Source organism: Olea europaea, unplaced genomic scaffold (assembly GCF_002742605.1).
Source record: "Olea europaea var. sylvestris unplaced genomic scaffold, O_europaea_v1 scaffold1185, whole genome shotgun sequence".
Lineage (NCBI taxonomy): Eukaryota > Viridiplantae > Streptophyta > Magnoliopsida > Lamiales > Oleaceae > Olea > Olea europaea.
This window is the reverse complement of record NW_019229260.1, coordinates 20,618-33,377: the sequence shown is the minus strand read 5'-3', so window position 1 is coordinate 33,377 and position 12,760 is coordinate 20,618. Positions and strand designations below refer to the sequence as shown.

Sequence of the window (12,760 nt, the reverse complement as noted above, 5' to 3'; positions counted from 1 at the left end):
AAGTTGGAGTTGGCAACATAAATTATTTGTATCTATTTCATTTGTTGTGAATACCCTTTGAAAATGCTCATAGTAGATCTCTAAAAGTAAGTTATATTAAGAGACCCTGAACACTTTAATATTTATGGGAACAAAGGAGAAAAAAAGAAAAGGATGAGCGTGTATGAATTATGCTTTTCTTTTTGAATTGTATCCTATGATACGCAAACCAAAGATATGGTTTTCCCCATCTAACCTATATGCTATTGTTCATGTATATTGACAACTGAAGTTAGATTCAAAAGTTCACTAGCATTAAAGATAACATTCATTTCAAGGAAACATATATTTACACAACTGAAATTACAACTTCATTTAAAGGAAACTACAACTCAAGCTGGCCCATTTCCAATCTTATCTCCTTTAGTTACGTGCTCTTTCTTTGCGTACAGTTACATTCATGGAAATCTCCGTGTCTTGTTCATCAGTTTACCGACATCGAGCTTCGAACATGCAAGACAAAACTTGAGTACTAGTAACAGATGTTGATTCACCACTCGTTTCCTCCTCACTAACCTACTCCAAAAAATCACATTTCACGCTGCACGTATTGAATGGTCTACCTTTGTTCTTAGTGTTCTTCTCCACCTCAATGCACTTCAGAAAAGCATGTTTACACCATGGGCAGGGGCGTTTATTCAAGCATTCCGCAAAAGAATGCACTTTTAGTTTACAGCTGTGACAGACTCCATGATTCTTTCCTCTCATTGTAAGCTAGGAATCAAAGACCAAACAAGATAATGAGCACAACATATATATAAACAAATGACAAACCTCACAATACAAGCAAAGGACTCATGTACCATTCTTCTGAATTCAAAGCAAAAGTCATAAAAAAAACCTAAACTTGATTGATGAATACTTTTATTACTTGTGAGTTTCACAAAATGTGTGTATAAAATTTGATTTTATCGACAATAAACTGTTAATGAATATCAACCAAAAATAGGCTCAATCTCTCAGCCCAGATTCAGTAACTATGCTTCCAAGCTTGGCATTTCTAAGGTAAATATCAATTCTACATTGATTTATTCCATCATACTTTGCTTTTAACATAGTTTGAACACAATATTAAGGGTTTGCACCTATCTTATAGCTAACACTGGTTGGCATGCAAGCAGCATATAAAACAATTCACCTTAAAAACAATTCATACCAACAGCATATAAAACAATTCCCGAACTAATTCTCTCCAAACATGTTTCATTTGTTTTTTTTTTTCACACTACTAATTTTAAATTTTCACCAATATATTACAATTCACTTTAAAAACTTATTTATTATCAAGTAACTTTTCACACCCAGCAAGAACAAGATTTGCAACAACATGAACATATCATGAAATGGGTACGGGTCTTTGTCAAAGCATGGATTTAAAAACCATGTCCCAGAAAAACAACACAAAATTATGTAAACCTTGCACAATCAAAATTTCAAAACCCACGTCCATGGCCAACACAAATTTCGTCCAAACATCTTACAATTCCACCTTCGAAGCTGTAATATTTGTGATTGGATCTAGTCTGACTTTGACTTTTAGGTATATATATATACCTGAATTTTTGCAGATCTAGTTGGAGAAGATCTGTTGTGACGTCTACGAATCAACGAAAATCGAAGGAATGTCACATAAATGAAAGGTCGAATATTTCAACAACGTGCATTCCGTTGCAGTAGACGTCCTCTCTGTCGTAGTTGGAGAAGTCAGAATGAGTAGCGCCGCAGAGGAGTCTATGGGTTCTGCAATATGAAGGAAAATTTTGAGTTGAATAGGGTTATTTGAGGGTGAAACGGATTATATGTTTTGGGCTGATTAACTCACAGTATTTTCAAATTGCATGGGGTATTTTTATTTTTTTTTTGAATTTAAAAAGAAAAGGCCACCTCACCCTGTCAAGCCGCATGTCAACCGGTTAGGGCACCATAATTGGATTGTTTTTATAATGTTGTAGTTGTGTATTTTCCTCATCGGATATTCTACTTGTACATAATTATTGCACATAATGGTATCCATAATGTGACGTGACAATTATTCGATTGTTGATGTGCAAGTGTGAAATTTTAATTAAAGGTTGAATCCTGTGTCAGGTGTAATTATATACACTATTATGTACACGTAACACTTCTCTTTTCCTAGTAGTACAGAAAATTTCGCCTGACTGGACGGGACCGAACCGGCCCGGCCCGGCCCGCATCTATTAAATTGGAGGAGAATAAGGAGCCAGGGATATGCCTCTTTCCAGACATTCCAGAAATCTCTCTCTCGAGCTTCTGATTCCATTCAAGTTTTGAAGAATGGCGGTGGAAGTGAAACGTTGCGGTGGCTCAGCCGTACTGCCTTTGTCATTCAGGCGGTCATTGAGTCCATTCCCATGCGGCATCTCTTTCCAGAATATGCAACCTCCTTCGCAGCTCGCTCGTCGATTCTTTACTCTAGCTGTTGTCAAGAGGAGCCCCAAACGCCTAAAATACTCTGCCCCTCGCTTCACCAAGGTCTTTTCTCTCTCTACACGACCAGACGCAGATCAAATTCATTTCTCCTGCACATTTTTGTTTACTCTTATCTTGCTTGGATACTGTATTAAACCATACCGTCTAAAATTTTAAGATTTTAGGGAGGTTTTTGAATTCATTTAAATTGACCTTTTCAACGCATACACGAGGTGAATATGGAGTTTTTTTTTTTTTTTTTTTTTGCCCGAAAATGGTGTTTTTTTTTTTTTTTTTTTTTTTGCCCTTTTCTCACAGGATGATGGCTTGCTTTATGTTGATGTTGATCCGTTTGGTTCCGACGCATGGAAATTGGACCCGATTGTTGAACTTTTGAAGGAAGGAGCTGTTGGAGTTATTCCTACTGACACAGTGTATGTTACTTTTCGTTATTTTAGTTTTTTAATAGTTAGTTTGCGGGATGAATTTAAACTTTTGATCGGGATGCTGGTGAAATGTGATTATACTTTTCAGTTTTTTATAAATTTACTGAGATTAGTCTGCACGAAAAACCAATTGAGTTGCTTTTGCTGACTTTTGTGATTTTTCTCGTATGGTGGTAGTTTATTTGTTTTATAGTGATTAAGCAAGAGACTGATTTATGTAGTAGACATCAAATTTATTGGAATAAGGCTTTGTCAGTGTTGTTTTCATCGTTGTTACAAAATTATGGTGTATATCAACATAATTTGGAACAATAAATACACAAGACGATGAGGAAAATAATAAGGGTGGATAAATTTGAGACCTCTTAATCTTGGTATTGAAACTTTTTCCTCTTGGGCTTTCTCTATGCGTGCTAATAGATTTCAAAGCATGAAATAGCCAAAAGAATTTTTTGAATGCTTAACAGTTCTGAATTCATGCTATGAAACTAGAAGGGGAAATTGATGAAACCTACTAATAGTGTAGGTTTGTATATTTTTCTTTAGATTAAAATTATTCTTATACTGGTATATTAGGATTTGCAACTTAGATCACTAGGAGTTTACAGAAAGTTTACATCCTTCCTGTTTAATAGATCTTTGTAGACTTGGCTAAATTTAGCTATTTATGTTGTATATACAAGTAAGCATGTCATTCACAGACCTGTTTGGTTCTTATGTGCCAAGAATAGAAAAACTTGTTAATTCAACATTTTTACTTTGATTATAGGTACGCAATAGCTTGTGATCTGAGAAGCCACTCAGCTATTGATCGTTTGCGTAGGTAGATAACTTTTTTCCCAGCTCAAGTTCTTGATTTTTAAGGTGTTGCTTTAAGTTTCATTGAGATGATAAGTGTTCTCTGTACATTGCAGAATAAAAAATATAGACCCTTCAAAGGCAGGTTTAATTATTTCCATCTGGTTCCTAAACTAAACATGCTGCATGGCACCAAACAAGTCGCTTAATGAAGTATTGGTTTGATATTTCTTTTTGCCTTTTTGAGTAGACATTCCATGCATTTTGTTGACAAACAGTGTTTAATATTGTTATTGGTACATGTATTCTGATTCTTTATTTATTTATTTATTTTTGGGTAAATTTTTCAGCCTCTCAGCATCTTATGCCGCTCTTTCAAGGATATTGATACATACACAACCGGATTTCCTCGTGGCAACAGTTCAGGTCTTACAAACATTTTTCGAGCTGTTAAACATTGCCTGCCGGGTCCTGTAAGTAATTTAAGGACAAAAGATGTGCTTTTGGCCTCATTGTTCATATCTTGCTAGTGTTGCTCTACAATATTGTTGATATATTTTTAATATGTCTAAATGAAGGTTGGTTTATGTAGTATACTTTCATTTTGACTGCAAGCAAAGAGCTGCCAAAACAATGTACCAGATATGGGACTACAACTTCCAAGTATGCACCAAGAAAAAATGTGGGCGTTCGTATACCTGATGATGCTGTGTGCCAAGCAATTCTGGAGAAGATGGACGCGCCTTTAATATCCACAAGGTAGGCCGTAAAGCCAGATACTTCACACAGTTTCACTTTCTTTTTAACATTTATGATTATGCTTACACTATTTATATATATTGTTCCTTAGTGTCAAGTCACCTAAGGAGAATGAATGGATTTTAGATCCTGTTGTGATTGCTGATGTATATGGCCCAGAGGTATTGCTATTTCTTATAACGCTTGACTGGATCTGTAAATTTTACCTTGCTTTGTTTGTTCACTTTGTTGCATTTGGAAATAGTTAGATCTGAATGCATTAAATGTAGATATTCATCTATTGTCTCTGTTTCCAGCAACCTCAAATGAGTCGATCTGTATGCAGAGTGCTTGTCCATTTTCTATTTTTTATGGCATCTTCATTCTGTGTTTAAGATGTATTCTTGTTGGTAACTCTAGCAACTTGTAGTAGTTTTTTTCTGAAGACTTAATCAGACCTATAAGGTTGCACTACTCTGATATAACATTGAATGTTCTGAACTAGTTTTAGTGATTTGCTCATGTCTTGTGAAAGTTGATTGTTTCATTGTACTTGTGAAGTCGTTATCTGCATTTGGACTTTTTCAACTCCTGTTACTCCACAAGATTACAAATTGCTCTGCAAGTGTCCAAATCTAACTTTTGCATCTGCTTAACTATTTTTTCCCAGTCATCCTTGAGCTCCTGCATTTCCGCAGTATTAGAAAGTGCCTTAGGTGTGAACCAAAGCTCTTATCTGGTTCTTTGTGTCATATAATGGTGCTCATGAGTTTCTCTGTTTTTCTAGGGCCTTGACTTTGTTGTCGATGCTGGTATTAGAGTGGCTGATCCATCTACAGTAGTGGACATGACTGGAAATTCTCCTCGAACTATACGACAAGGGAAGGTAAAATACAAAATTGCTATAAACTATCTAGAACTCGAGGAAGTAGAGGCTGAATTTTATTGTACCGGCGTGTCCTTTTTAACCTTGAAAAACACGAGTACCTGTGAAATAAAAGGAAGATGGTTTCAGGGTTGAGGAATTAGCACTGCACAGGTCGATATACGCAGTGCCTCGTATCCATTGTTCATGACTGTAGGACTATTGGGGTATCTAATCCCATTTGCTCTCTGAGCAATCACATCCGTTCTTCCTTCAACGGTAGCTGAAATATCAGGGGATCTTGCTAAATGTGCTTATTTTGCATCCTATAAAATGAAAGAGAATCTTTCTTCTGTCAACAAAAACCATTTTGGCGCTCATAGAGTGTTAAAACGGAAAGATCCATTAAATAATGAAAGATTGTTTCTAAGCCATCTGTGATGATTAATCAACAATTTGATGTGCTTTTCTTGTGTATTCTGCATAAACCAGCATTTATATATAGATGTAGAAGGATCTGTTTGGGAGGTAAGAAGCCACTTTGACAATTCTTCATGTTAGGCAACATTTGTGCTAGTCAAATTAATTATGTTAAAATCATAAGATATGTGATTATTACCTCATCTTCAATGAATCATGTATTCAAATATCTGGTTGGTTGGTGAGATTTACCAAGTTTTGCAATTGTCTCTGAATAAATTGTTTCTCTTCGACGTGTAATGCTTGAATGAATTTTATCTTAATGTTGTCAGTTGAACAGTAAATCTCGGTTATACAGGCATATCCATATGTGACTTCCTCATTTTCTTCTTAATTAGGGTCCAAAACAACCGTGGATGATAGCTGAAGATGAAGATTCTAATCAAATCGCCTCTCAGGCTTCGTGAAAAGCTATCATTGTGTTACGAAAGAGGCCTTGTACAGCATAGAAGAGTGGTGGATCACCCATGTGTTTGTTTTGATGCATTATTGCGTTAACATTTGCATATACCAGCTTTTCGAAAATGAGTTTCACAGTTCTGTAGAGTGCTTAGAAATGACATTACTAGTACTTGGGTTTGCTATTGTACATACCATTTAGTAATTAAGTTTTTAAGCGTTCTTTGATAGGATCCTCGAGTGGATTTCGACTCTCAATGCTCACTTGGACAAGTGCTGCTCTTAATGTGAGTGCTATTATTTCCTTCCTTTGGCTAAACTTGCCTGGTAGCTCTATAATTTCAAACCCAAATTCTTCGGTTCATGTACACGCAATGACTGCAGTACACATTGATACATCCATGTACTGTGGGAAACGCAGGAAGTGTCTTTCTAAATTGAATGAAAAGTGAAAAATTATAGTACGAAATGAGGTAGAGTTTATTTTTTAGGGTGCATTTAGTTTGTTGTTTTCAAGTTGTTTGTAGTTTTCAATTTACAGGTATTTTAGAAATTGTATTTTTGAAAATGAGGATAAATCCATAACATAAAACTCAAAATGTATTTTTGGAATTTTGAGTATTTTGGAAATTTTAGATATTGCATTTTTGAAGATGAGGATAAACCTATAACATAAAACTCGAAATGTATTTTAGATGTCTCGAGTATCTTAGAAATTGCATTTTCCAAAACGAGGATAAATTTATAATATAAAACTTAAAATGTATTTTTGATGTTTTGAGTATTATCAAATAAGCGTTTAAATAAAATTTAATTTAAATAAATTTTAAAAAATGAAAATATAAAATTTTAACGAATAAAACTTTAAGATTAGAAAAAATAAAATTCAAGAAAAATAAGTCCAAAAAATAAATTTGAAAAATTTGAAAAATAAAAAAATAAATTTTTTTAAAAATAAAATCTAAAATTCTAAGAAAATAAATTTCCATAAAATAAAAAAAATTAAATTATAGAGAATTCTAGAAAAATAAAATTATGAACTATAAAAAATAAAACATTTCAAATTATTAATGATTTTTTACATAAAAATTCTAAAAGAATATTTAATAGAGCACAGAAAAAATATTCTCATCCCATGTCATTGATTTTTATTTTTAGTTTCTATATTTTGAACTCAATTTATTATTTATTATTTGTTTTACTTCTGTAAAGAAATAAAATATTGTAAGATTGATCAACTTTAAAATGTATATATTGATTAACAATATATTAACAGAAAATCTTTTTTTTTTGTTGAATAATCAAATTTCATGGTTTCAAAATTTCAAGCCAATTATATTTTCTAGTCTTCTCTTTGGAGAAATAATTTTTCAATATAACAAACTAAACACGTTTCAACAATTTTAGAACAAACCTTGAAAATAGAAAATTAAAAATGAAGTCAAAACTCAAAATAGAAAATTGAAACACTAATCAAGTGAACCCTTAAAGTCAAATATTATTGTTTCTAGGAACCAATAAACCTTTCAAATACAAAATAAGTTGCAAGATAATTACCTTCATATCTTATTCAATTATTGTTCTGACTTAACGTACAAAATTGAATTTTCAAAAGACATTCCAGAAGTAGCATATTTTGGCTAGGAATGGCAATGGTTGGGTTTGAGGCGGGGCTGCAAACCCTGTCTCGTAAGGCGGGGAGAGGTGGTTTGCCACCGCTATTTTTTTTTTTTTTAATTTTTACATTTTCAAATTTTCAAGTTATGCTATTATTAGATAATAAAATACAAATTCAAAATTTTAAATTCAAAGCAAATAATGCTTAGACTGAACAACGTCAATATCCAAAGTAAATACTCGAAACAAAGTTTTTCTTAAAATAACCAATTGCAAATATAATTATATTGTAACTAAATTTCATTTCTTTATCCAAAATTTGATATTTTTCCATCTTCCTAAATATTCATCAGCCTAGATAAAGAATACAAAAGATGGATCTTGAAAAACGAAACAAATATTATTCTCAGTATCATCATAATAACTATGATTAAATTTTACATTATTTGATAAATAAAAATTATCTCATCATCAACATCCTGATCATTCATCTTAAAGCAACATCTAAAATATGAGGACAGCGCAGAATACGCCATTAATAAAGTAAGATAATTAGTAATACGAATGTTCACAAAAGGAACAATATGAAAAGCAAGTGTTTATATGCATCGTACTACAAATATCGGCCCATAACCAAATTAAAGCCTCCAAAGTTTTGAGGTGAAGTCTACTTCTGTAAGTAACAATCTACCACTAGTAGTGAAGGCAGATTCAGACGCCATTGTAATTACCTGGATGGCCAAAATATCTTTTGCAATTTGAAATAAAGTCAGATATTTGATTGCATTTACTTTCCACCATATCAATATACCAAAATCATCTGATCGAGGCAATATAGGCTCATCCAAGAAAGTATCAAGCTTAGTTTTCACATTGCTAGGAACTTCAACATTGGAAACAAATCTATAAAAATCCACCATGCGATTTAATTTATTATTAGCACTTGACGTCTCAGTTTGACAAGAAGAAGTAGAAGACTGAGCTACAGACCCACTTGAATCATTCTTTTTTTGATAATCGTGCACCAACTGCTACAAACTTGATAAATCTTTTCGATCTCACTTGCAGCGTTGTGATTAAAAATACGAGGATAATAATACTTAACTAACATTATCTTATACCTTGAATCGAACACTACTGTTAAAGCCAAAACTCCATGAATATCGCTCTAATACTTGTTAAACTTTTCCATCATACTGGTCACCATCATTTGAACTTCCACATAAGGAGATTCAAGTCACTCATACAACGACAGTTTTATATCACAAATATTTGCAAAGAAGAGTTTAGCAGTTGGATATTTTGTTCTTGAAAACAATTCAGTAATCTTTAAAAAAAAAAAAAAATTAACTTCTCACATATTTTTTTTGTCAAATACCAATCACCATCACTGTGCAAACATCTATACTGTAACTCCCTCTAAATCAAACGAGTAAAAACATCCTTATAAATCAAAGCAGTACGAAGTATCAAGTATATGGAATTCTACCTTGTTTTACAATTAAACACTAATTTTTCTCACAATCAATTTTCAATTTACGTGCAAAGAGCTCAAAATTTTTAGATTTCGTTGGCGTGGCTATCCAATAAGAATATGATAAGTATATTTTGTACAATTATTCAGACCAGTAAATTGGAGCATTTGTTAGTGATTTGAATGAGTTATAACTTAATTATTTTAATTATGTTTGTTAGGTTGAATTCAGTACAAATTTGTGGAATTGGAAGAAATGAACGTTAAAGAAGCAAAAAAGAAAGAACCCAAAGTATGGAGAACAAAATATAAATATCCAATGGTTGATTTGGACCGGTAAAGATACTTTGAAGATTGATAGGAATTAATTGAATGCAAATTGAAGTTAAAAAAAGGAATTGGATATGATCAGAATATTATCATATATCGACTTCCAATCACATAAGATATCTTCTAAATTTTTAGTCAATTTGAAACTCATTTTTCAGATAGCAAACATTCGAATTGGAAAACCTTTATTTCTAGAAGAATTGTTACTCTTTGAATTAGTTTTTCAATTCACTTTGAATCACCTTAATCGGATATCGAAAGAGAAAGTTATAACCAAAATACAAAAAAGTGTGTAGAGACAAAATTATGCGTGTGAAGACAACTTTCCTTAGTTGATTAAAACTCTTTTAGAAGGCAATTTGGATGTGAATTTTAACCTAATTTCGTATATAAATATCAGACATGGGCAACAATGAAAAAAACCTCTCTTGCCCCTTCATACACAATAATTTAATCAAATTCATTAGTAACAAAGGGGCTAATTAATATATTTTAAGAGAGGAGATCAAGCCCTAGTAATAAATTGAAGTTCAATTAGATCAAAATTTTGAAGAATTCAATTTTGGACTTGAAGATCAACATCTTTTGGATTCTTTTATGATTTGGGTGATATTTTTATATTATTCTTCGTGTAATTTATATATTTATATGCTAAGCTAAATTTGCTTTTGTATTTGATGAAGATGAACCCTATTTGTTATTTATTTCTAATTTAAGACAACTAGTTTAGTATAATTCTTGTGTTTATTGATTGATTTTGCATACACATTGCATTACTTAATTGATTGGCCACCAATTAGATAACTAGTTGCTTGTTATAGTGTTAGGAGACTCACAATAAGTTTAGAATACGGAAAAACTAACACATATACAATAGATGTTAGGAACAACATTTATCACGTGTGCAATTATGTAAATAATCTAAACATTAATGGGTACTAACCATTCGAATTCGGACTAGGAATATATTTGGGTCGTGGCTAGGATAGATTTATTTTGTCTTGGAAAAAAGATTATATATTATAACTTTATAGATTGTCAAGAGAGTATGAATGAAACTAGATTACAAATCAAGAATTGAAATATATAACAATAGGCAGGGCTGAAATCCAATGCAGTCATTTATAATTTGCTAAAAATCAAAACTTTTATTGCTTTCTTCGACTAATTTAGCATATATAAAAAATTCTCCATTTTATTTTACATAATTCGAATTCCATATGAAATTAATAAATTTGAATTGAATTTATTCTCTAGGGGACGACATGATTTGTGGTGCAATTAACTACGATCAAATTTAGTAACTTACTATCAATATTCTAGTCCAGTAAGCTACATAATAGAGTTTCTGAAAGTGTGTCAGCAGTGTGTGGGCATGACACATATATAAACTTAAGTTCATTCAATAACAAATTAAATCAACTAAAATAATATAATTTTGGTAAATTATGAAAACATATGAATTATAATTTTTTTATTGTACCTTATGATACAACTCTGTAGTTTCCAAGCATCATATATGAAATGAGCAATGATAACCATGAATCCTTTCTATTGATTAAAAGAGGTCCATATGTAATTGTAATTTAACTCTCAATCTTCTCAAGTGTAATCATATTTTTTGTTTTCTCGTATTCATAGATTTTCAAAACATCGCTCTTCAAAGTACTGCGAATATGAACCTTAAACAATGGTTGCAGGTTGTGCAAGAACTCTCAAAATCCAATACGGTCAATCTTAGACAAAGACTACTCATGCAAAATCACCATTTTCGCGATACTATACCTACACTTATATGGATCGAAAGAGTAAGTACCCATTGTGACATTGCCACTCGCAGCATCCTTTTTGAAATTTTATGTTGCTTGACAAGTATCATCCTAATACACATATCTTCAAATGACCATGCAAATGATTTGTACCATTTTTGTGTCACCTCTAACTGTTTCTTGCAATGATTGCATATAACCTTCCATTTCTTACCAATATTTTATCTTTTGCAGTGTTCCCAACCAGCTGAAGTCAATTTCCTCTTTTCGAATGGTAATTCTCCAATATCATGCTCCTCGTCACTTAGGACACCTGTGAAATTGAGCAAGAATTGTAGGATTTGGACTCATAGGAAGTTTTGAATGTCCTATATGGGTGAGTGAAGTGTTGCAGGATTGAGGTTCCTTAGTTAAGTCATATAGAGATTCCAATAGTAGATTTCTAACAGGTTTAGGCCATCGTAATTGTCCAACTGTATCGTGTATTGGATTAATCCAGGGATAAGTTACTACCTTTATGCTTAAGAACCCATGATCAGTCTAGGCGTGAGGCTCGAGTCTAATCTATCAATTAATATGTAATTAAACGAGGTTGTTGTTATATCTTAGTATATATCTAGAATTTTCATTGCATACCATTTTATATGCTTATATTAACGTGACTTGATTATCGCACAAGATAGAAATTGAAGATGTAGTCTTCGATCCTAGAGGTGTCTCATATAGAAAATTCTTAAGCCACTTGCCTCTTTCTTAGTGTCAACTAATGCTACGAATTCAGATTCCATGGTTTAATGTGTAATGCATATTTGTTTCTTAGACTTACAAGAAATTGCACCTCCTCTAAGAATAATATCCAACTCGAAGTAGATTTACTTTAACTAGTGTTAGATATCCAACAAGCATTAGTAAATACTTTTAATACATTCGAGAGTTTAGAATATTATAGACCTAAGTTTTTGGTTTTCTTTGAATAACAAAGATCTCTCCCAATGGCCTTTTAGGGTTTATCTGATTGCAAAGATGGAATTTGGGTGGAAAGAAAATGAATTCCAGAGAATTGAATTATCTAGAAATTGTTTTACTGGGAATTGTTAATTGATAATGTTTGATTGATATAATTTTTTAGGTGGAAAATGTTGAAATAAAAGTATTTTTTGATGTTCGTTTGACTTTATTTTTCATGAAAATTGTCAATTTAAAAAATATCCACTGCTACCATTGTTCTTAGAATTTGTTTCCATTGCCAATCAAAAAAGAAAAAAAAATCCAAAAATCATCTATATTTTGGTATTCGTTTTGCTTTGTTTTACATGAAAAATGTCAATTTAAGGGCTATCCTCTTTTACAATTGTTCCTAGAATTTGTTCACATT

The 12,760-nt window shown here is 32.1% G+C and overlaps 1 protein-coding gene and 1 long non-coding RNA gene across 3 annotated transcripts; one reads left to right on the top strand and one right to left on the bottom strand.

Moving 5' to 3' along the window:
• Nucleotides 1-271: 271 nt before the first annotated feature.
• Nucleotides 272-1,798, bottom strand: LOC111373952. Its single transcript, XR_002699044.1, has 2 exons — nt 1,594-1,798; nt 272-753 (listed from the first exon to the last, which is right to left on the bottom strand). It is a non-coding gene; the product is annotated as an uncharacterized LOC111373952 (long non-coding RNA).
• Nucleotides 1,799-2,287: 489 nt separating this feature from the next.
• LOC111373951 (uncharacterized protein YciO) lies at nt 2,288-6,514 on the top strand. Of its 2 annotated transcripts, XM_022996554.1 has the most exons (9): nt 2,288-2,532; nt 2,788-2,903; nt 3,685-3,738; nt 3,830-3,854; nt 4,064-4,186; nt 4,306-4,472; nt 4,564-4,633; nt 5,239-5,337; nt 6,135-6,514. In XM_022996554.1, the coding sequence occupies exons 1-9, from the start codon at nt 2,335-2,337 to the stop codon at nt 6,201-6,203; spliced, it is 921 nt and encodes a 306-aa protein (XP_022852322.1). In that variant the 5' UTR covers nt 2,288-2,334; the 3' UTR covers nt 6,204-6,514. The 2 variants fall into 2 exon arrangements, with proteins under 2 accessions (XP_022852322.1, XP_022852323.1); XM_022996555.1 differs by lacking the exon at nt 3,830-3,854 and having other exon boundaries at nt 4,329-4,472.
• Nucleotides 6,515-12,760: the final 6,246 nt, after the last annotated feature.